The sequence below is a fragment of the Hyla sarda genome, chromosome 5 (assembly GCF_029499605.1).
Source record: "Hyla sarda isolate aHylSar1 chromosome 5, aHylSar1.hap1, whole genome shotgun sequence".
Taxonomy (NCBI): Eukaryota; Metazoa; Chordata; class Amphibia; order Anura; family Hylidae; genus Hyla; species Hyla sarda.
The window spans coordinates 135,993,020-136,018,307 of record NC_079193.1 but is presented as its reverse complement, the minus strand read 5'-3'; the positions used below and the strand labels follow the sequence as shown (position 1 = coordinate 136,018,307).

The following is a 25,288-nucleotide window of genomic DNA, read 5'->3' as shown; positions in this document are numbered from 1 at the left end:
ATCTCTGCACTATATTCCGGCCAGTGATGTGAATAGAACATCATTCATTTATATTTCCCTCTGAGAGCAGGGATTGGCTGCAACCACAATCCCCACTCTGGGCAGAAAATATGAATGAGTGATGTGAATTTCTATTCACATCACTGGCCGGAGTACAGAGCAGAGATGCGAGCGCTGTATAGAGCAGCTCCGCATCTCTGCCATATTATGGACGATCTCATCGGGTTTCACGACTGACACCCAGGGAGATATGTCTATTAGTACAGGTACTACTACGAGTAGTAGTTCCTGTACTAATTAGTAGTACTACCTAAAAAATGTAAAAAATAGAGAGAAAAAAGTGAAACACACACATACTTTCTCAAAAATGTATTAAGATTTTGTTATAAAACGTATACATTTTGTTAAATACATTTTTTTCCCATCATTACTGCATCCTTTTTTTTTTTTTTTGGTACCCAACAAATTTTGGGTATGAAAAAAAACGCCAAAGGGGCCAAAAATGCAATTTCCACTCAAATGCAAAAAATGCAATTACTATGGTTTTGCTAAGAATTTATCGAAGTTGCTCCAGCTGTTTGATAAATCTGTCATATTCTTAAGCTATGTTCACATGACAGAATTTCCACATGGATTTCTGCATGTTTTTTAAGCCAAGTCGTGCCATAGTCCCATTCACACAGCAGAATTTTCACTGTAAACGTTCCACAGCTAAAATGCCGCATTCTTTGTTCCACAACAATATAACTCATGTCATATATTTTTGCAGAATTAAGCTGTAGAAGCCCATTGAAGTCAATGGGGCTTTTTTTTTGCTGTACCAAATGCAGATTTTGTGCAAATTTTTTGAGGAATTCGCATAGATTCTGCACAAAATTTAACTTTTGCATTGAATAAAGGCATTCTTTTTACATGCAGTGGATTCATACGGAATTGCGCACAAATTCGGCAAAAATTCTATTAAATGATTAAAAGATGTGGAATTTAGGTCAAATTAATGCAACTGCAGAATTCACGAATCTATGCAAAATTTCTGCTGTGTGAACATAGCCTTAGGCTGTCTTATCCACATTTACACCAACTTTTATTGGGCCTAAACTGCACTAGAAGTTTTCACCACAATTCTGGCACATGTTTGGTGCACAGTGTTGCATCCCAAGCCACATATTTATGCAAAGACCACCCCCCACAGCAGAAAAGTTTTGTTTGCTGGGTTCACAGATTAGAACCTGTGCGGAGGAAAATTTCCCATAGCAACCAATAAGATACATTTAAAAATTTTTTTATAAAGGCCTCTAATGAATAAAAAAAAATAAATAAAAAAAAACGATACCTCTGCTACGATTTTGATAAATTGCCCCCCAATATTTTGCTCAGTGTTTTGATAAGTGTTTTTAGACATAACAAAGAATGGGTTCAATACACAGAAAAAGCTGCAAACCCAGCCTTAAAAGTGGTATTCCAGGATTTTTTTTTTATTTGACTGTGCTACAGGGGCTGTAAAGTTAGTGTAGTTCATAATATAGTGTTTGTACCTGTGTGGGATTTTCACCCCAATATTTAGTTTTACCAGCATACAAATTGACTGTTGTCTCAGATTTTTCCCAGGTTGCAATGCGGCCGAGACCTGACTCACTAGTCAGCTGATGACAGGGAGCCTGTCTGCTTCAATGGGTGGAGAGATCGCATGGTGGGAGAGAGATCAATCTGAAACTAATGCAACAGCTGTAGGCACCCTGATTGAAAACCACAGGTCTTTTGAATGGATGCAGCTCATTTATGTTTCAGTGGGTGGGGTAGCTGATGTGGGGGAGGGAGGAAAATGGAATTGTGGGCAAAAGAAGAAAACTCAAAGAGGAAATACCAGTTCATAAAAAGCTAGCCACAGTATTATGGTAATCTCACAACATAGCCATTTAGCCCCAAGACAAGCATAGATCCTTCCTAAGCATGTCCATTACTGTCTGCCAGGTACGTACTAAAATCACCTTATGGTAGAAGGGAATATTTTATGAGAAAATGTCCTTTTGTTTAACCCCTTAAGGACAATGGATGTAAAGGCAAGTTCTGGTGCTCTGGTACGCACCAAGATATACATTTACTTCCTGAGCTGCATTACCATTTAAAGTGAAGGAGCTATCAGCAGCCATCCGCTCACTGTTATTAATGGACACCGACAATCCTGTTGAGCTTCCCTTACCTTCTCTGTGTGTGTCCTGGGTCCGATCTGCTGATAGATTGTCAATAACACTGAGTAATGCAGTGCAATAGCTAAGCATTATTCAGTGTTAGAAATCTAATGATTGCATATAAAAATTCCCAATAGGGACTTAAATATGTAAACAACATTTTAAAAAATGTTTGTCTTTTTAAAACAAAATCTGAGCCCTCATACAGCCCCATATGTTGAAAAATAAAAAGGTTATAGAGGTCAGAATTGGGCAATTTTAAGCATACTCATTTTGTCGAAAAATGATTGTCTTTTAAAAGTACAATATTAGCAAAAGCTATTTAAATATGTGTATCGTTTTAAGCTATCATGTTTACCTACAGAATAAAGATATGTAATTTTTACTGTAAAGTGCACTGTGTAAAAACAAAACGTCCCAAAAGATGCAAAATTCCTTTTTTTCCCAATTTGTCTCCCAAAAATAATATATCATTTTGTTTTGCCTTCAGTTTTATAGTAAAATGAAAAGTGCCATTGCAATGTACAATTGGTTTCACAAAAAAAAGCACTCATATGGCTCCCTGGATGGAAAAATAAAAATGCTGACATTTAAATTGGCTGTGTTCTGTAGGCCAAAATGGGCGGTGTCCTTAAAGGGGTACTCCGCTGCTCAGCGTTTGGAACAAACTGTTCTGAACGCTGGTGCCGGGAGCTTGTGACGTCATAGCCATGCCCCCTCATGACATCACGCCCCGCTCCCTCAATGCAAGTCTATGGGAGGGGTCGGGTTATGACCTCACGAGCTCCCGGCAATGGCTCCAGTGTTCAGAACAGTTTGTTCCAAACGCTGAGCAGCAGAGTACCCCTTTAAGGGCTTAAAACAAGATTTTGTGTTAAAAAATTTACGAATTTTTGGTGTTTTTTTCTAATTCTTTATTTTACTATCTATATTATAAAATAATCCTAAAATCTTCAGTCTGTTCACTAGGCCTAAAACTAACATGAGACTTCCTGTTATGCCTGTGATGATAAGGAGGCTGCTGGAAAGGGATCTGTACAGCATAAGGGTCTATTCACACGGGCGGAATTTCCACACCAATTCTGCTTCCTTGGGTGGTTTCTGGCTTGTGCGGCTTTTGTGTAGAATTGGTTCGGAATTCGTGTGAAAATACTGCATGCGGAAATTCAGAAGTGTGGAATCGAATAGAAGTCTATTGATTCGATATAGATCTGCATACGCAGCAGGAATAACGATCACCTTGGCGCTCTCCTGGTGAAGGAATGGTAAATTACCGAAGCGGACAGATGGTATTAGAAATAAACCAAAATTTATTCACTACAAGCTCTCTTTTGAGAGGACCTGATGAAGAGGGGGTCCCACCCCTTGAAACGTGTAGTCCAGAGCTCATTGTGAATACATTTTGGTTTATTACTAATACCATCTGTCCGCTTCGGTAATTTACCATTTCTTCACCGGGAGAGTGCCAAGGTGATCATTATTCCTGCTGCCTATGCAGATTCATATCGAATTGCTACCGACCCACCTGAAGACTTCAGAGACGGCCACAATCCAGGCTGCACCCCGGAACATCCACCCAGAGTTTGGATTCAAACTTCAGTAGGTGTTATGCTCTGAGCATAACACCATCAGGTTAGCACAATTATATCATTGCTAAGGGTAACCACCTTTCTACCAGAGTAACGGCACATGTTTTGTGCTTTTGTCTGTTTTTTTTCTCTTTTTCTAAGTATATAGAAGTCTATTGGGCTTTTATTTAAGGCAGAATTCCACAAGAGGAAATTTGACCCATGTGATTAGACCTTAACAGTGAAACGTGACACCAGTAGAAAGCAACAACAAAAGATAAACCTTAGAGCTCAGCCTACCCCTTTCTATGGATGACTTTTGCGCAGGTCACAGAACACCAACTTTTCTCATTCATGAGATTTGATAAAGCTCCTGTCTGTAACAGAGCTGGATGTGGATCCTCTAACCTGTGTGGCTGATGACTCAGATCATACCGGGGAGCGGAGTCTAAGGTGCCGCTGGTCTTCACCAGAGCCTGCTGCAAGGCAGGATGGGCTTGCTGCGGCAGGCAACACCCAGGTCGCTACCCCCGACATGGCTCGACCACACAGGTAGCTGGGCTAGGTGAGGTACCGAAGGATAAGGCAGTAGCCTAGTCAAACGTAGCAGAAGGTCAAGGTAGGCGGCAAAGGTGCGGAATCAAATAACGTAGCGGAAGGTCTGGATACACGTGTAAGGCTAACAGGCTATAAGGGTCCCTTAATCTCAGGCTAGGGGCACTGAAGATCCGGCAGGGAAGTGTGGGAAGTGCAGAGACTTATAATGTAGTGTCAGGTGCAACATCTAATTATGGGCGTACTGGCCCTTTAAATTTCGGAGCTCTGGCACACACGCGCCCTAGGAGACGGGGACATGTGCGCCAGGGTTGAGACACAGAGGAGGAGGCAGAAGCGGATTATGGTGAGTGACGGGCTGGGATTCATATGCAGGCGTGTCCCGCGATGCGAATCCCAGCCCCTCCGGCAGTTGGGGATTCAAGGACCATGAGTTCACGGTTGATGCTTGTGGCCGGAGCGCAGTGTGTGACAGTACCCCCCACTTTGGTCTCCCCCTATTTTTTGAGGACAAGAACTTGTGGATAAGGTCACGGTCTAGAATGTTGTCCTGCGGCTCCTAAGACTTTTCCTCTGCCCCAAATCCTTCCCAATCCACAAGGAAAAAACATTTTCCTCTGACAAACTTGGAATCCAGAATTTCTTTGACGACCTAGACATCGGAGGTACCAGAGATGGGAGTAGGAGTGATGTCTTTTTTTGAAAAGCGGTTATAGATAACAGGTTTTAAAAAAGATACTTGAAAAGAATTCTGGATCCGGATAGAGAAAGGCAGATGGAGAGAATAAGCCACAGGATTTAAAAGTTTTTTGATCTTGTAAGGACCCAAATAGCGAGGGCCCAGCTCATAACATGCTACCTTAAAGGGGATGAACTTGGAAGACAACCACACTTTGAGAGAATTCGGGAGAATGGTGGATTTTCTTGTCCGCTTGCGATTTCATACGAGTGGCAGCATGCAGAAGAGAGTAACGAGTCTTTTGCCAGATGGAGACAAAATTCTGCACTTGTTGATCGGCCATGGGAACTCCGGAAGAAGTGGATAAGAGTAAAGGAGGACGAGGATGAAGTCCATAGACCACAAAGAAGGGGGAAGATCCAGAAAATTCAGAATCCTTATGGTTGCACGAAAATTCGGCCCAGGGTAGCAGATCGGCCCTTCTTGGCGAGCGGAAACAAAATGGCGGAGACAGTACCCCAAGACCTGGTTCACCCTTTCGACCCTTCAATTGGATAGAGCTTGGTAACCCGAAGAAAAATCTAATTTAACTTGAAGGCGTGAACAGAGAGCCCTCCAAAACTTAGAGACAAACTGGACTCCTCAGTCAGAGACAATATGGGAGGGCAATCCATGCATTTGGAAGATATGGCAGAGGAACAACTTGGCAAGCTGTGATGAAGAGGGTAATCGCGGTAGAGGCACAAAATGAGCCATTTTAGAGAATCGATCCACAACAACCCAAATGACCGTATTTCTGCCAGAAGAGGGAAGGTCAGTAATAAAGTCCATTGCAATATCGCTCCAGGGCTGCTCTGGAACTGGTGAAGGATGTAGTAGACCAGCAGGCTTGGAATGGGGGGTCTTGTCCCGGGCACAAACTGAACAAGATTGGACAAAATCAACGACATCCTGTTTTAGAGTGGACCACCAATACTGTCGGGCGATGAGCTGTATGGACTTATGAATTCCAGCATGACCGACCAGTAGAGAGGAATGAGCCCATTTCCGGACTTGGAGTCTTAAACGGGGAGGTACATAAGTCTTCCCTGGTGGCAAGTGCTGAAGACACGCTGGCGCTGCTGAGATGAGAAGATCAGGGGAAATAATATGTTGAGAATTGGATTCCAGGCCTTGAGATTCTTCTCTGTATGACGCAAGGGGATCAAGAAATTAAATCTGGAGAAGAACAGAGACAAATGAGCCTGTCGGGGGTTGAGACAATGGGCAGACTAGAGATAGAGCATGTTCTTGTGGTCCGAATAGATAGTAAGCAGGTGTACAGAGCCTTCCAAGAGGTGACGCCATTCTTCTAAAGCCAATTTAATGGCCAAAGAGCTCGTGATCTCCGATGGTATAATTTCTCTCCTCAGGGGAGAAGGTTTTAGAGAAAAATCTGCAGGTTAAAGTTCTCCCCTTAGAAGACTTTTTTTTTAAACTGTAAATTTTTATTAAAGTTTTCAGTTATACAAAGACAAATCCATACTAGCACAAGTGTAGCCATAATCAAAAACAAAAAACAAGGAACAAAAAGAAAAAGGGGAGGAGGGATGGAAGAGGAGGGGGGGGACAACAAGGGGATTACAAATAAAGGGATAAAACCAAGGGAAATCACAAAAAGAGAGAGAAAAGGAGTAGAGAGAATCAGAGGTCCAAAGAAGAGGAAGAGGAAGAGAAAAGATATATCAAGAGGGTCTCTCAGCTACAAAACTATCCCAGAAAGACATTTTGGAATAGTATTGTTTAGAGAGGCTGTAAGGAAATCAAGAGAACGGATCTCCCATATCCTAGCCCTGAGATCATCCCCTGAGGGAGGGGTCTTTTCCAACACTTTGCTATAAGAGTCTTCGCTGCCAGTACTATGTTTAGGAAAAGCTTAAATTGCAGTTTGAAGAGGGCCTTGGAAGACAAGTGCAACAAATAAACCAGGGGATCTAGAGGTACAGTAGCATGGAGCATCTCAGAGAGCAAATCCCTCACCTTAATTCAAAAGGGAACTACTGGGGACAGGACCAGAAGATATAAAAGGCAGTACCTAGGTCCACTCCACAACGCCAGCATTGCAGAGGAATATCTGGGTTCAACCTATTGAGTAGGGCCGGTGTGTGATACCAACCCATGAGTAGTTTATACTGTGTTTCCTTGTAGGCCGTGCAGATAGAAGCTTTGAAGGCCCATTCCCAAATCATTCTCCATTGAGGGAAGGTGATAGGGGTGCCAAGGTCTTCCTCCCAACGGCTCATATACCTATGTGAAGGGGGGTGGTCAGTGCGGGGAGACAGCAGCAAGGAGTAGATACTAGAAAGGAGCCCCCCCTCAATACTTGTTCAAAACCCGTCGGCAGAGACACAGTTAGGGAGGGTTGCTTAGATAGGAAGTAAAGACGAAGTTGAGCATAGCGAGACTCCTCAGAAGCCCCTAAGCCCCAGCGAGCTACCAATTGTTCAAAGGAGGAGAGAACCCTCGTACGTGGATCAACAAGGTCCGCCCAACAGAAGAGATTTCAAGACCCCCACTCCCTCACCATGTCAGAGGACAGGCCAGGTTGAAAGTCAGGATGATATAAGAATGATTGTAGGGGAGAAAAGGAGGAAAGAAGGCCAAAACGTCGGAAGCAATAGGACCAGACATACCTTAGAAGACTTTTGCGTTAACACTGCATCTGCTTCAACTGATGAAGCATCCACTTCCAAGACGAATGGCTTGCTAGGATCGCGTCTAGATAGAACAGGAGCCAAAGTAAAGGCAGACGAGACGATGGGGGCTACCAGAGGGGAGTAATGAGGAATAAATTACCGAAGGATAAGGCAGTAGCGTAGTCAAACATAGCAGAAGGTCAAGGCAGGCGGCAAAGGTGCGGAGTCTAATAATGTATCGGAAGGTCTGGATACACGGGTAAGGCTAACAGGCTATAAGGGTCGCTTAATCTCAGGCTAGGGGCACTGAAGATCCGTCAGGAAAGTGTGGGAGGTGCAGAGACTTATAATGTAGTGTCAGGTGCAACAACTAATTATGGGCGTACAGGCCCTTTAAATTTCAGAGCTCCTGTGCGCCTGCACCCTAGGAGATGGGGACACGTGCGCCGGGGCCGAGACACAGAGGAGGAGGCGGCAGCAGAGTATGGTGAGTTTTGGGCTGGGTTTTGCATGCAGTGCATCTTGCAATGCGAATCCCAGCCCCGCCGGCAGTCGGGATTCAGGGACCATGTGCTCATGGCTAGTGCTTGCGGCAAAGCGCAGTGTGTGACACTGTCTATTGTCACCTATGTCCATGTGGCTTGCTGTAAAGCATATCTCTAAATGCTGTTAAAAACAGCTCAGGCAAGATGGCTGCCCCAATTTCACTGTACTATAATGAAATGAAAAAAAAATTACAATAAAAGAAAACAGAAACAGATGTCAAAAAAAGAATGTGTTACACTATTTGGCTCTAACCAGTGAAAGAAAATCTAAAGATACATTCCCAAACATGGTGCAAATCATGTTAGAAAGCTTTATGGAGCAAATTACACCAGAATTCTGGTGCATTTGCACAAGTAAATCTGACCCACAATTAAGGGAGTACTTCGGCACTAAACATCTTATGCCCTATCAAAAGGATAGGGGATAAGACTTTAGACCCCCGCGATCTCTCCTGCAGCACCCCTGTGTTTCAGCTGCACAGAGCGAGGATCGCTCTGTGGTTGATGACGGGCGATGCAGGGGATGGAGTATTTTGACATCACGCTCTCTCCCATAGACTTGCATTGAGGGGGCGGGGCATAACGTCACGAGTGGACTGAAAAGAAGATTATATAGACTAATGGATTGTCCATATCAACATCAAGAATAAAGGAGTAAAACTACTCATGGTTCACTTGAAACCTTCATATTATTTTTTTTACCATTTTTAGGAAAAGTTGTTCATAAATAAATACATTCTTGGATTAAAATAAGATTTTAACCAGGATCTCTCTTTTTTTTTAGCTATATGCTACAGTTCAAAAAGAACAGCAGAAAAAGAAAAGAAGAGCCCCACCTCCACCAACTGGTCAGATGCCAAATGAGAAACATGAAAGTTTAGAAAACAGGAAAAGTACTACTGGTAAGTAGTAACAAGTGTGAAAACTGCATGCTTTAATAACTGACTGGAACCATGAATTGCAGTGTGGCTTGTTCTCAACCTCATAAGCATGATAACCTGAAATAACATGTAACATGCCTGTGACTGTAGAATGTTGTCCCTTTTAGACCTATAATAATATCCAGGAAGTAATATAACTGCATTTTAAGAAGTAGGTGTGTTTGGTGTGACATTATGTCCAATTTGCTCTTTTTCCTCTCTTTTTTGGTTTAGTTCCAATACACACAAAGGGAATAAACATGTGTATAGCAAAACATGTGTTACTGCAATCCTTTTCTGTGAGAAATACTTCATTTTCTAGAAAAATTTCAGGGGTGCCAACATTTACGGCCATGACTGTATGTAAGGACTTATCTATATCTGTATTAGTTATCTACTTATTTTTGTTTAATCCTCACTTTTTCCTATTTTTGGATGATATTTTGGTGGCTTCATAACCAATTACCAGGTTTCCATAGAGTTCTGGTCTCAACATACAATGGTTTCAACATACAATGGTCATCCTGGAACCAATTAATATTGTAACTTGAGGGACCAATGTACACATCTGTACTCCACTGTATTATGCCTATGCCTGTCAGTGTTTCATAAATGATGTCATGCCACACAAATTAGTTATTAACCCCCTAGAGGACAAGCGATGTAGATGTACATGGCTGTGCCCAGGTACTTAGTGGAAGATTTATGAAAACCTGTGCAAAGGAAAAGTTGCTCAGCTGCCTATAGCAACCAATCAGATTGCTTCTTTCATTTTGCAGAGGCCTTATTAAAAATGAAAGAAGCGATCTGATTGGTTGCTATGGGCAACTGGGCAACTTTTACTCTGGAAAGAATTTGATAAATCTCCCCCTTAGTGCATAGCGACAGACATGTAGTGGTATAAAAAAAAACTCAGATCCCTCCTCAAAAAAATTAGCCCTCATACAGCGGGGTATACAGAAAAATAAAATTATAGTGGATCAGAAGAGGACAATTTTAAATGTAGGGGGAGATATATCAAAACATGTCCAGAGGAAAAGTTGCCCAGTTGCCCATAGCAACCAATCAGCTCCCTTCTTTCATTTTTAACAAGGCCTCTGCAAAATGAAAGAAGCAATCTGATTGGTTGCTATGGGCAACTTTTCCTTTGCACAGGTTTTGTTAAGTCTCCCCGTAGTGTTTTAACAAAATAAGTTTGATTATTTTTGAAAGTAGTATAATAATAGAATCTACACATGGGTATTGTTTTTAATCATATTGATTCACAGAATAAAGAGAACATGTCATTGTTACTGTCAGGGACATTGCTAGGACTCCAAAAACCCAGGGCTACAGCCCATAGCCAAGCCACTCCCTCTAACCACACCCTCAGACACACCCTAGCCACTCCCTCAGACACGCCTGTAAGAGAATGCATAAAGCATTATCAGGGACATTAGGGGGAGATTTATCAAAAGCTGTCCAGAGTTGTTATCATTTTTGCTCCTCTCGCCATACCTCTTATTCAAATGTATTCTGTACATCTTTTACTTGTTTCTTTTTCAATATATTCAAAATAAAATAAAAATGTATTTAAGAAAAAAAGGGTGTCCAGAGGAAAAGTTGCTGAGTTGCCCATAGCAGCCAATCATATAGCTTTTTTCATTTTTCACAGGTCTTTTCAAAAAAATGAATGAATCAATCTAATTGGTTGCTATGGGCCAACTTTTCCTCTGAACAGGTTTACTCCTTCATTCTGGTGATTGGTGGGTGTCTCAGCAGGCAGACCTCTCCGATCACCTTGCTATCCCATATCATGTAGATAGGGGATCATTTTAAATTTTGGGAATGCCTCTAAGAGCAGTGGTTGATGTGATATGATCATAAATCATAAATGTTGGCATTTGGAAAGTTTACTCCATTCACCACATGAGATAATAAACATTATATTTTCAAAGATCGGACATTTACACATGTGGCAATTCCAGATATATAGTGTTTTTTTATTTTTTATTATTATATTTAAAAAAAATTATGGGAAAGGGGGACAATTTTTATTGGGGCAAGTAAAGTCTATCTTCTGCTTGGAGATGCTGTTTTTACGCTCTCCATGCCTAGCCGAGCCTGAAAGGTTGAAATCTTCTGAGACCATGGCTATACTCAGAGGGCAGGAGAACAGCAGGGCTGACAGGCGCCAGGAGCATCATGTCACTTCCCAGAAGCCCCTGCTGTCTTTAACCAGCGGTGGCAATAAAAAAAAAACAGCAGTAGCCAGAGACCCGGGGCTATGGGCCTGAGACCCGGGGCTACAGCCCATTAGCCTCCCTAGTAACGCCCCTGGTTACTGTAAAGAGCACTGCATAAAAACTCAAACCCCCCAAAAGTTGCAAAATTGTATTTCTCATTTCAATTTACTGATAGAAATAATTTTTAAGTTGCGCTATACAATTTATTGTAAATGAAAGGTGTCATTACAAAGAATAATTGATCACACAAAAAAACAAGCCCTCATATGGGCCTGTAGATGGAAAAATTCAAGAGATATGGCCTGTAAAATGCCTGGAGAAAAACCCAAGCATGCAAAAATGAAAATTGGCTGTGTCCTCAAGGCCAAAATGGGCTGTGATTAATTGACAGTATAGTCTTAGAAGGAAAGGAGAAAAAAACTAAAATTGTATTAAATTAATTGTATCAAACATTGGTTAAAAAAAATGTTTTTAGGTGCAAAAATGCTGTCTTGTCCTTGCAGCTATTAACTGTGGCCAAAGTACACAGATTTCTGCTTATCTGTGTGGAGACAAGATACAGGAAGTGTGGGTGGACAGCAGGCCTCTGTGTTCTGAGACTCTGTGATACAGCAGACTCACACAGCAAGCCTATTGGACAAGGGGGCACTCCCTCCGTCTGGAGAAGAAAAGGTTTAGTCTCAAGGGGCGACACGCCTTCTTTATCATAAGAACTGTGAACTTATGGAACAGTCTACCTCAGGAACTGGTCACAACAGGAAAAATTAACAGCTTTAAAACAGGGTTAGATACATTCCTGGAACAAAATAACATTAATGCTTATGAAGAAATATAAAATCCCATCCCTTCCCCAATATCGCGCCACACCCCTACCCTTCAATTCCCTGGTTGAACTTGATGGAGGTATGTCTTTTTTCAACCGTACTAACTATGTAACTATGTAAGCCAGGAGCCTACACAGAGCCCACCCCAGCACTTGTATTTTATCATAAAAGAAGTATCAGGTGGCACTCACGGTTCAGTGGTCAGGTTGTTCATTTCGTTATTGATATTGGTGCATTTAAACATGCAGCGGGCCCCGCTGGATTTTTTTAACGGAACGATATCGATAACGAAATGAAGAACCTGACTACCATGAGTGCCACTTGTTACTTCTTTCATGATTGAAGCTTGCTTTCTTTATCTCCAATGGTAGAGCACCACAAAGTGTCAGGTTATGTGTCCAGGCTGTAGGTGAGTATAAATCATTTACAGACCTGTGTCTAGTATATAGTAGAATAGAGGTAACACCAAGGTCTTAAAACAAAGCTTTTATTAAATATAAAATCAGGACAAAATTATGTACAAAGAACAACAGTGTTAGTGGTAGAGTAATGATAAGTCAGTAGCAACTGTTCCAGTGTATCTGGCCCAACAGAATTTCCTCCTAGGGAACTGACCCTGCTGGTCAAAAGACCCCCTACCTGTTAATGCAGGGAGGACTTCCTTGTGAGGATCAGCCTGCACCCGGAACCTCCTATCTCACCCTAATTTCTCACAAAAAGTATGTCAAGAGACCCCATATTCAGATCCAATACTTTATCCAATAGAGTAATCTTGAGGTGGTCCGTGAATATAGAAGTGTATAGCCAAAAAAGATGGATTGGCCTGTGGTGTTCTATGTACACTGTGATCTGCAAAAGAAAAGATATTTAAAGTGTAAGGTGTATGTATTAAGTACCGATATGTATGTGTGGCCCCCTAGGAAAAGTCAAAATAACATACCTCTCAAAAATAGCTAACATCAAGGACATCTGTTTCTGCCTTCATTGTCAAGGGACTCCACTGTCCGGGGACTCTTTTTGCCTAAAGATTGTTGCCCATAACCAGAGACATGCCTTGTAGTGTATATGGTGAATATAGCATGCAATCTGGTACATATAGTCAGTATAAGAAAGAGGGGGGCCAACATATATAATCATGAATAAACAGTAGCCTACCTATCATGTAGTTTCCAGTGCTTACCACCCGGGATGAAAATAGGGTGGCCAGAAAAAGAATCTGCAATGGAAAAAAATCAAACAGTTGCTAGAGTGTTTTAGAGGGACAACAGTGCCATGCTATATCTAGTGGGGTCTGGAATTGCACCGAGAAGCAGCTACAAAAGATAAGAAAGCCGTCTGTTACTTACTGGATGATATGCCGGTGATCTGCCGATCCGATGCTGGATACAGTGGTGTCGGAGGACGCTGGCGCATGCTATTTATGCTGGTCTGCACCCAAATGAAGCGCATGGCACGCCTGCACCCAAATGACGCGCACGGCATGTTTGCATCTCAGTCTGAACCGCACGCTGTATGGGCTCTGTCATTAGCATTCCAGTAAATGGAGCGCAAGAGGGACTGCAAATGACGTCTATAAGGATAGAAGCTATCCTTTGGGGATGCGCTTTAACAAGGTTAACTCTATGAGAACCAGAACCCTAGGGATAAGGTTGTCTAAGGGCTGCTGTTAGGTGAATTCTGGATAGTGAATAAAATAAACCGGACTACCTACTTACTTGATACAAGATGAAGTAGCTATAAGGATCTACTCTGATATGGGTATTCTCCTTATTTACTACTTCATACATAGAGCAATAAACATTTTGATAAATTGAGTTGTTCATTCAGTCCATTTGGATAGACTGTATCAAGGGTGAAAAGAAAATACACCTGGTTTCTTTTTGTGTCACTATTAGGTCAGTGTCTCCTTTCCAAATCCCAGTCTTAACTGTTTCCAAAACTCTAAAGGATATATAATCAAGGTTTCCATTGGGTTTTTCGTTTACATGGCGTGCAATGGGCTTATCTCTTGTGTTTTTTAGATCCCCTATGTGTTCAAGGATACGTTTTTTACGTTCTCGGGACTTTTTCGAACGTATCTTGCTCCACATTTGCAGATACAGATTTAAAGTACACAGTTTGTGTGACAAATAGCAAAGAATTTGGCGGGAAATGTTTGATTAAGATGGGTGTCTATCTATACTGGTCCCATATTGATGAATTGGCATGCCTGGCATTTACCACATTTAAATGTGCCCTTTTGTCTTCTGTCTAGCCATATGTGGTGATAGGGGGTTCAAAATAGCTATTGACCAGACTGTCCCTCAGGTTCCTTCCTTTCCTATATGTGATGGATGGAGTATTGGTTAGTGTATTACTTTTATCTGGATCCAGTAGAAGGATCTTCCAGTGATGAGATATGATATTTCTTATTACTGGGACAGCAACATTATCAGGTACCTATTGGTCTAGTAATCTGGTTGCCTGTGTCTCTACTTTTTGGGGTCATTAGCGTATTTCTTGATGTTTGATATGCTGACAGTCTTGCCTCTTCTATGCATCTGATATGGTATCCTCTTTCCTTTAAGTGGCCCGAGAGTTTGCCTGCTCCGTTTAGAGATTCTTCGTCTGTGGAACAATTCCTACGTGGATGTAGGAATTGGCCCTTGGGGATCCCTCTTCGTAGTGGTTTAGGATGTGCGCTTTCCCATTGTAGAAGGGTGTTCCCAGCAGTGGGTTTTCGAAAGAGAGGTCTCTATTTTTCCTTCGACTCCTATTTTTATAGTGACATCCAAAAAGGGTAAAATGTTTTTTGTATGTCTGAAGTAAAGTACAATCCAGTGTTGTTGATATTAAGAGCAGACACAAATTCTCTGAAGTTTCCCTCGGTGCTTGACCAGACGATGAAAATATCATCAATATATTGTACCCATATTATTACCAACTTGGTCTATTTTTCGTACTCTTCCGAGAAAAAATCCAGCCCTCTCACCAACCCAGAGTAAGATTGGCATAGCTGGGGGCACATGGGCTCTCTATGGCCGTACCTCTGAGTTGGTGGTAATGTGTAGAGTTGAACACAAAAAAATTGTGGGTCAGTATATATTTTAGAAGATCCACAACAATTTTATTGTGTGGTTGTAAGTGTCTACTTCTGGTACTGAGGAAGTGAGATATACCTTCTAATCCCACACTATGTGGGATGGAGGTATAGAGGGCCTCCACATCTATAGAGATAACATACCAAGATTCTTCTAGTGTAAGACCCTCTAATTTCAGAAGGTCAGTCGTATCGCTCAAGTATGATGGAAGAGCAGTTACAAAGGTTCTTAAGATGTGATCCACATAGATACCTAGTTTATGACTCAAGGAGTTGATACCTGAGACGATAGGTCTACACTTGAGCGGGTTTAGTCCTTTGTGGATCTTTGGAAGACCATAGAAAGTAGCTATTTTGGGGGATTTGGGGTAGAGAAAAAGAAATTCCTTTTTATATATGAGGCCAGCTAGTTTGGCTGATTGGAGGAGCTTGTATAATTCATTCTGGTATTTGTTTGTTAGATCCATTTTTTGTTTTTCATAGTTGCTTGTATCTTCAACTATAGTCAAACATGTTTTTGTATTGAGTGGCCGTGAGGATGAATATGTTCCCGCCTTTGTCTGCGGGTTTAATGACTATATTTTTGTCTCTCTACAGGCTTACTAATGCCTCCATTTTATCGTGAGTATAGTTTTGATATTATCTGGTACCGTTAGCCTCCAGTTCTTTAAGATCTTGTGCCATTAATAGAGCACATCAATGTTAGTCATGTTCCCTTCTGTGTGAACCTTTTGCTGGTAGGTCTAAGGTTGGTAAAAGGACCTTTTGAGCTATCTCTCATTTTCAGAGAATAGGGAGGATAGGGTCCATGCTCCTGCAAGATCCTCCATCTCCAAGCCCAGTTCTATACAGGATCTCGTGTCCACATGCTTGAAGAATTTTATAAATCTGTCAAAGCTAAGGCCTGTTTTTTTTTTTATCAATGATAATTCTGCTGAATTCAATGATCTATCCATGAGATTAATGATTGTTAATCCTGATTCTTCGTTGTTTGGTTCTTGATCCATTATGTCTTGCGTGCTGCCATCAGTTGGTCCCTTAGGCCATAAGTTGTGCCCAACTAAGGCTGCTGTAAAAAAAAGTTGTGTTCCTAATGAGTAGACAGATGATGAGGATCCTTGTGAATTGGGTTGGGATACCATGTTTGGCCTGATGTCCAGGCCATTCCTTGGTTAATGGTAGGTATTTTTCCAGTAATACCTGGTATTGGGGGATCGTTGTTTAGTCCTCTCCCTCTGCCTAATCATTCCATGCGGGTTTGCCCTCCTCCCCTTGATGAAATATTGGTAGGTGCTCCTCTCTTCTTGTATGCAAATCATCCTCTTTGTCCTCGACCGCGGCCTCAGCCTCTTGTCCATGTTTCTTTCTGGGGATTCCCCTCTTCCCACTGGTTAGTATCTGATTGCTCTGTATCTGAATTGCTTATATTTGTGTAAAGGTGGGCATATGCTCTTTTCTCGAAATTCAATTAGGTCACGACGATCCTGTTTGTGTTTTCGTTCTTTTATTACATTTTTATCTTTTTCAACATTTTGTTGGAATTCAAACTCCTTTTTTGTGAATTCAGGGTGATCCTTGAAGTTAAGCACTATGTTAGTTTGTTTGTCTAATTTTGTTTCAATCTATGATTGTGAATTATTTCTTCTTCCACTACAAGTTGCATGAACAAAACGGAGCTTTCAGTCACCAAGGTGTCCCATTTCTCGAGTAACGTGGTTGTTCTTACTCCTGGTGCTGGTCAGATATTGATACGGAGACCTCTGGTCGGATATTGATACGGAGACTATGCTGTTAGTGATGTAGTTATTTAGAGATTGCAATTCCCACCAAGATTTAATCTGCTCTTTGTGTAGCTTATACAGTTCACTAAAGGAGCTTTTGAGGGAGATAGGTGGTTGTGAGGTGAGTAGTAACTCACTCTCGGTGAATACTTCTTGTGCCTCAGTAATCCAGGACTCTTTATTACGATATGTACTCAAAAAAAAAGGCCTTAGCTTTGTACCTACCACGCGATTTGACATATTTACACGGAGAAAAGACCTCAACTTATTCTGTCATAAACTCCAATAGTATAAATTCTTCAAGCATGTGGACAGGAGAACCTGTATAGAACTGGGCATGGAGATGGAGGATCTTACAGGAGCATGGACCCTATCCTCTCTACTCTCTGAAAATGAGAGAGATAGCTCAAAAGGTCCTTTTACCAACCTTAGACCCACCAGCAAAAGGTTCCCCCAGAAGGGAACATGACTAACATTGATGTGTCGTTCATGTTATAATGTCACAAGATCTTAAACAACTGGAGGCCAACGGTACCTGAAAATGTCAAAACTTTACTCACGACAAAATGGAGGCATTAGTAAGCCTGGAAAGAGACAAAAATATAGTAATTAAACCAGCAAACAAAGGCAGGAACATAGTCATCCTCACACCTACACAATAGAAAAATATGTGTATGACTATATTGGAAGATACAAGCAACTATGAAAAACAAAAAATGGATCCAACAAACAAATACCAGAGAGAATTATTCAAGCTCCTCCAATCAGCCAAACTAGCTGGCCTCATAGAGGAAAATGAATTACTTTTTCTCTATCCCAAATCCCCAAAATAGCTACTTTTAATGGACTATGGACCTATGGTCTCAGAAGTCACCTCCTTGAGTCAGAACCTAGGTATCTATGTGGATCACATCTTAAGAACCTTTGTAACTGCTCTTCCATCATACCTGCGTGATACGACTGACCTTCTTCTGAAATTAGAGGGTCTTACACTAGAAGAATCTTGGTATATGGCCTCTATAGATGTGGAGGCCCTCTATACCTCCATCCCACATAGGGTGGGCTTGGAAGCTACATCTCAATACTAGAAGTAGATATAACCACACAATAAATTAGTTGTGGATCTTCTAGAATATATACTGACCCACAATTTTTTTTGTGTTCAACTCTACACATTACAGCATATCAAACATCAAGAAATACACTAATGACCCCTAAAAGTAGAGACACAGGCAACCAGATTACCAGACTAATAGGTACCTATGATGTTGCTGCCCCCGAAATAAGAAACATTCTACTGGATCCAGCTCTAAGTGATACACTAACCAGTACTCCGTCCATCACATATAGGAGAGAAAGGGACCTGAGGGACCATATGGTCAATAGCCATTTTAAACCCCCTATTACCACAACATGGCTGGACAGAAGACAAAAGGGCCAGTATACGGGACCAGTATATATAGACACCCATTTTAATCAAACATTTACCGCCAAATTCTTTGCTTATTGTCGCACAAGCTGTGTAGTTTACAACTGTATCTACAAGTGCGGAGCATGATACTTTGGAAAAACATCTCGAGAACTTAAAAAACGTATCCTTGAAAACATAGGGGGATATAAACAGCACAAGAGGTAAACCCGTTGCACGCCATGTAAACGAAAAACACAATGGAAACATTGATTATATATCCTTTAAAGTTTTCGAAACAGTTAAGACTGGTATTCAGAAAGGAGACACTGACCTAATAGTGACACAAAAAGAAACCAAGTGGATTTTCATCCTTGATACAGTCTATCCAAATGGACTGAACGAACGACTCAATTTCTCCAGCTTTCTATAGCTATATGTATGAAGTAGTACATCAGGAGCATCCCCATATCAGAGTGGATCCTTCTAGCTTCTTCATCTTGTATCAAGTAAATAGGTAGTCCGGTTTATTTTATTCATTATCCAGAATTCACCAACAGTAGCCACCTTCTATGAAATCTTGCTAGATTTTTATTATTTTATTATTTATTTTTATTTAAATACATTCTTACTCTCAGCAGCCCTTAGGCAACTTTATCCCTAGGGTTCTGGTTCTCATAGAGTTAACCTTGTTAATGCACATTTCCAAAGGATACTTAATGCATAGCCTCTATCCTTAGGGACGTAATTTCCGGTCCCTCTTGCGCTCCATTTACTGCAACGCTAATGACATAGCCCACAGCATGCGGGTCAGACTGAGATGCAAACGTGCTGTGCGCCTCATTTGGGGGCACTTGTGCCGTGCGCTTCATTTGCGCACAGATAAGCATAAATAGCATGTGCCGGCACCACTGTATCCAGCATCGGATCGGCGCATCACTGGCATATCATCCAGTAAGTAACAAACATCATTCTTATCTTTTGTAGCTGCTTCTCGGTACAATTCCAGCCCCCACTATATATAGCACGGCACTGCTGTTCCTCTATAACACCCTAGCAACTGTTTGATTTTTTCCATTGCAGATTGTTTTTCTGGCCACCCCATTTTCATCCCGGGTGGTAAGCACTGGAAACTACATGATAGGTAGGCTACTGTTTATTCAGGATTATATATGTAGGCCCCTCTCTTTCTTATACTGCCTATATGTACCAGATTTCATTATATTCACCATATACTGTACAAGGCATGTCTCTGGTTATATGCACCAATCTTTGGGCAAAAATATTCCCCAGACAGTGGAGTCCCTTGACAGTGAAGGCAGAAACGGATGTCCTTCAGCCCATACTATACCGCATCTTTATACCCCTTACATCTTTTATGTCTCTGTTGGATAATACCCTTACCTATTTTCTGTTCTATCTGTATGTTGGCTTTACCTAAAGGTGTTCCCATAATCTGTATATCTGCATTGCATATCAGCATTGCATATCGCACCCAACTTGATGTTAGCTATTTTTGAGAGGTATGCTTTTTTGACTTATCCTAGGGGGCCACATATACAGTACATATCAGCATTTAATACATACACTTTACACTTTAAATATCTGTTCTTTTGCAGGTAACAGTGTAAATAGAAAACCACTGGCCAATCCATCTTTTTGGCTATACACTTCTATATTCACGGACCACCTCATGATTACTATATGGGACAAAGTATTGGATGTGAATACAGGGTCTCTTTGATTGTATTGGACCATGATTCTATGATACTTTATATTTCTAATACCTCCCTTGTTGTCGCATCTTGACATACTTTTTGTGAGAAGAGAGATGGGAGTATCTATCTGTATGTTAGTACTCCCGGTCCCTCTGCCCTACTCCCTGAAGAGATGTGCCGCACTATAATGCGCCACAATGAAACACGTTGGATATTGTTGTATATATATATATATAGATATAGCTATACAAGTAGGAATAAGAAGGCAGCAAACTAGAGAGAGAGCAGGTGCAGACTGTGGTTGGGCTTGGGTCCTGGGTACATGATACAGCACACAAATGCGCAGTAGCACTCCAATATGGTGAATCAAATAAGTGATTTTGTCAAGCCAACACGTGAGGTGACCGAATTTATGGGATCACCAGATTGTTTTCACAAGTGTGTGTTGCATGAAATATACTCACAGGGTACATATTTAGAGGTTACTGTCAGTTAGCATCAGGTAATTACTTTCCTCCAGATGGCTTTCACATCCTAAATCTCCATCGTTCCTTCCTAATTAGGGTGAGATAGGAGGTTCTGGATGCAGGCTGACCCTTGCTAGGAAGGCCTCCCTGCATTAACAGGTAGGGGGTCTTTTGACCAGTAGGGTCAGTTCCCTAGGAGGAAATCCTGTTGGGCCAGATACCCTGGACCAGTTGCTACTGACTTATTACCCTACCATAATTTGGTCCTGATTTTATATTTAATATTTAATAAAAGCTATGTTTTAAGACCTTGGAGTCACCTCTATTCTAATATGTTTCCAGGCTGTTAAGGTGTTGCATTAACAACATAGGTCCGCAGAAACGTATTGAAGCACGTGTCAGTGCCAACCCTCTATTTCTATGTACTGTTTTTGACTTCCTGTAGTCTATCTCTGCACACAGACTAGAGCTGCATGGACAAGACAGCATTTTTTTTAACCAATATATAATACAAATATACATATGAGGTTATTATCTACATTATACAAACAGTTTTTGAAAATGACAGGTACTCTTTAAAAAGAAGCCAAACTGTTTTAATGGGGTACTTCACTGGAAAACATTATTTTTTTTTTTTTTGGATTCAAAATTTTTTATTTAAAAAAAGAAACAAAGATACATTCCACAACATAGAAATGTAACAAATAGTGCAGGAACCAAAAGTGCAGGTACAGATATTAACGCTTACAGCTTTGCATTAAATCGCAAGATGCCAGTCCCAAAATGAGATGTATAATGTCGCAATAGGGGACCAGCCGGATCCCGACAATAGCAATTATAACCAGCAAGGGTGCGATCGAGGTTCCTGTAAGCACCTGACAGCCAACCCCAGAATACCAACATTCAATTTAGGGCAATAACATATTGAACAGCAAATAGCTTGTTGCAAGAACAGTAGGATCGTCTGACTACCTCAACAGAAGAATAAGGCTCGGCAGGCAAAGTTAAAGCAAGTCAAGAAGAGAAAAAGGAATGCAAGGTCAAAGAGAGAACAGAGAGATCATAGATAAGAAAATGAAAAATAGAGAGGAGAAGCCTCTAACATACATGGGGAATACAAACAGAAACAAGTAGGGAGGGGAACTCGTAAGACATCCCCAAGAGGAAAAAACAAGAGGGGTATGGGAATCACGTTAGTGCTGTGTGGGACTAGGGGCCACTAGAGCTCCATAAGCAGGAGACACCTGAAACGTCAGCCAGTCTAACCATACTTTCGTATAACGGTCATTGTCCGCAGGGGTAACCGCCACAAAACATTTTTTTTTTAAATCAACTGGTGCTAGAAAATTAAACACATTTGTAAAGTACTCCTATTTAAAAATCATAACCCTTCCAGTCCTTATCAGCTGCTGTATGTTCCAGAGGAAGTTATTTTCTTTTTGAATTTCCTTTCTGTTTGACCATAGTGCTCTCTGCTGTTACCTCTGTACATTTTAGGAACTGTCCAGAACTGTGACAGAAGTGTCAGCAGAGAGCACAGTGGTCAGACAGAAAGGAAATTTTAAAAGAAAATAACTCTCTGGAACATACAGCAGCTGATAAGTACTAGAAGGATTAAGCTTTTTAAATAGAAGTAATTTCCAAATCTGTTTAACTTTCTGGCATAAAGTAGAACATAAATCAGCTTACCCCTTCTGAGTGGTTTTGGGTATTTGGCAGCAGCAGCGTGAATCAGGGTGAGGAAGCTCGGAGGAAATCACTAGAGCCAGGTCAGGTACAGTAACTCCAAGGAAAGGACGAATATCCGCCTCCCAATGAATGATTAAAAATCCAAATTTAATGAAAAATAGTTAAAAACATACAGGTGGAAAAATAATGAAAATGACAAAGGATAAAAGCACAAACGAAACTCCAACGCATTTCGACTCGTTAACAGGTCTTAGTCATGGCACATACTACAAACATTGCCCAGTATATATACACCAGTAACAACCACATGACACGTCACCATAAAATGTACGCCCCTCTGATGATGTCACATATGTGGGAGGAGAAAATGGAGAACACCTACCAACGGAATTACAGGTGAAGAGCAAGAAAGGTAAATGTATATGTATATTCATACTTTCATAATTCCCAGCATATAAGTATGAACAAATTCAGTAGTGTCCAACATCAGAACAAATTATCAACATATGCAACAAGTGGGTTCGAACCGGAGAAACCATACATCCTAATAAATATAGGACAAATCATTTCTATGGTTCAGACCGAAGGGATAGCGGCTCTCCATATTAAGTATCCAAAATGCTTCACGTTTAAACACTTGTTTGCTCCAATCCCCTCCTCTTCGGGGTGGCTGCACCTTTTCAATACCAGATACATTGCATGATGGTATGATACCTGAATGTACCTCCATACCATGCATAGTAAACCCTGACAGTGATCTGGTTATACTTTTATCGGCATTAGGTAAGTACATATGCGCCTGGATTCTGGTTTTCAGTTTTCTTGTAGTGCAACCTACATATTTCAGATTGCACAAACAATATTATATACTACATGTGACGTAGTCATATATTTACAGGTTCCACACCTCGAACAGCCACATTTATAATTTCCCCTAGTTGACAGCCACGTATCACTTGTATTAGAGCTATGAAATTCACTAGGTGATAACTGGTTCTGTAATGTATGTGCTCTCCGGGGAATAATCCTTATACCTTTATCCAGTACTTTACTCATGACCTCATCAGCTCTCAAAAGAGGTAAATGTTTGTTAATTATGTCACGAATATTGTTGAACTGTCTTGAGATAGTGGAAAAGGTCGGAAAATATTGTTTATTTCGTTTTTTATCTTCATTACAAACTTAAAGGTAGTGGCCCACTGGTTTAGAGTTCACAATGCCCTTAGCTCTTCCTATTAGGTGTGACCCGTACCCCCTAACATGTAATCTTTTTCTGATGTCCCTACATGCTGCCGCTTAGGATGCATCATCAGAACATGCCCTTCTGGCACGAACAAATTCGCATATGGGCAAATTTCTGACTACATGTTGGGGGTGACAGCTTTCAGCGTGAAGCAGACTATTCCCTGCACATGACTTGCGATGTCGTTTTTATTTTTATTTTGCATTGTTTCAAACTCTATAGTATTCTTGAATGGTTCCAATGAGTTTATTATTTTGCCAATATTGATTTCCAGATCTGTCAGCTTTATTTCTTCTTTTTCGATAATTAATGCCATCAGTTCCATTGAACTTTTAGTAAGAATTTTATTCCACCTAATAGTGAAATCTTCATCATATATAGCCGTAGATTTTTTCTTAATATGTAGACCTCGTGGGATCATCTGTTTTTCTGTGTATTGACTATTGACTGAGATGTTCGAGATCCCACGTGAGTTTTTTTAGGTAAAATTCACATGTTGTATTAGCGTCCCCTGAGAAAACCCTTGCTGCACGTGTGCAAATGGCTGCATTGTTTAATGTAGAGAAATCCGGCAGATATGGTGCCACCTGTTGTGTTGATGTGTCACTCGTTTGTGAAGCCATATGAAAAAAATATATTCTAAATAATAGTACCTTATTAGGGATCGACCGATATCGTTTTTTAGGGCGATACCGATAATCGGTGGAGGTTAGGGCCGATAGCCGATAACTTATACCGATATTCTGGTATAAATCATCGGCTATTTATCCCCCCGCGACACCGCTGCAGATCATTGATTTAAAGCGGGCGCTTTAAATCAATGAACTGCAGTGGCTTTTGCGGTGCCATAGACCGCCGCCGCCACCCGCTTCTCTCCCCATGCCTGTCCGGGGGTCCTGAGTCCTATCACCGCCACCCCCCACCGCTGCACCGCTCCCCCCCACCGCCGCACCGCTCCGCGCCCCCTACCGCCCCACCACACCGCGTCACACCCCCCACTGCACTGCCCCGGCCCCATTGCCTCCCCGGTTTTATAATTACCTGTTCCCGAGGCCCGGGGTCCACTCTACCTCTGGCTCCGGTGGCGTCCTCCTGAGCTGTCACTGTGCGCACTGACGATGACGTCGCGTCATGTCACTTGTCATTGCGCACAGCGTAACGCAGGACGCAGCAGGAGCCAGAAGTAGCGTGGACCTCGGGCCGGGAACAGGTAATTATAAAACCGGGGATGGGGGAGGCAATGAGGCTGGGGCGGTGCGGTGCGGCAGGTCGGGGGGGGGGCCGAGTGGGGGCGGGGCATTATCGGCTTATCGGCAAGGTAATTGCCGATACCGATAATGCCTAAAATCGTGATTATCGGCCGATAATATCGGCCAAACCGATAATCGGTCGATCCCTATACCTTATTCCAACCTGTACTATATATATATATATATATATATATATATATATACACACAGTGTAACGAAAAAGGTATGTGGAATAAATGAATGCAGTCCGCTGTCAGCACTTTATAACCGGCAATGTGAAACAATGTTCCAACCACAATGAAACAAGGGCATGCACGGTCCACAACAGACAAGCACAGATATGGAATAAAGTAGAACATAAATCAGCTCACCCCTTCTGAATGAATTTGGATATTTGGCAGCAGCAGCGTGAATCAAGGTGAGGAAGCTCCGAGGAAATCACTAGAGCCGGGACTCCAGGTGCAGTACCTCCA

General features: G+C 41.6%; 1 protein-coding gene across 6 annotated transcripts in view; it reads left to right on the top strand.

Annotated features, from left to right (window-relative positions):
* Positions 1 to 25,288, top strand: part of COBL (cordon-bleu WH2 repeat protein) — a 612,569-nt gene that overhangs the window by 422,169 nt on the left and 165,112 nt on the right. For all 6 annotated transcript variants that reach the window (XM_056520341.1, XM_056520342.1, XM_056520339.1 and 3 more), the window contains one exon: positions 8,996 to 9,113. In XM_056520341.1, coding sequence (XP_056376316.1) covers positions 8,996 to 9,113 — 118 coding nt within the window. The remainder of the gene's footprint in view (positions 1 to 8,995; positions 9,114 to 25,288) is intronic.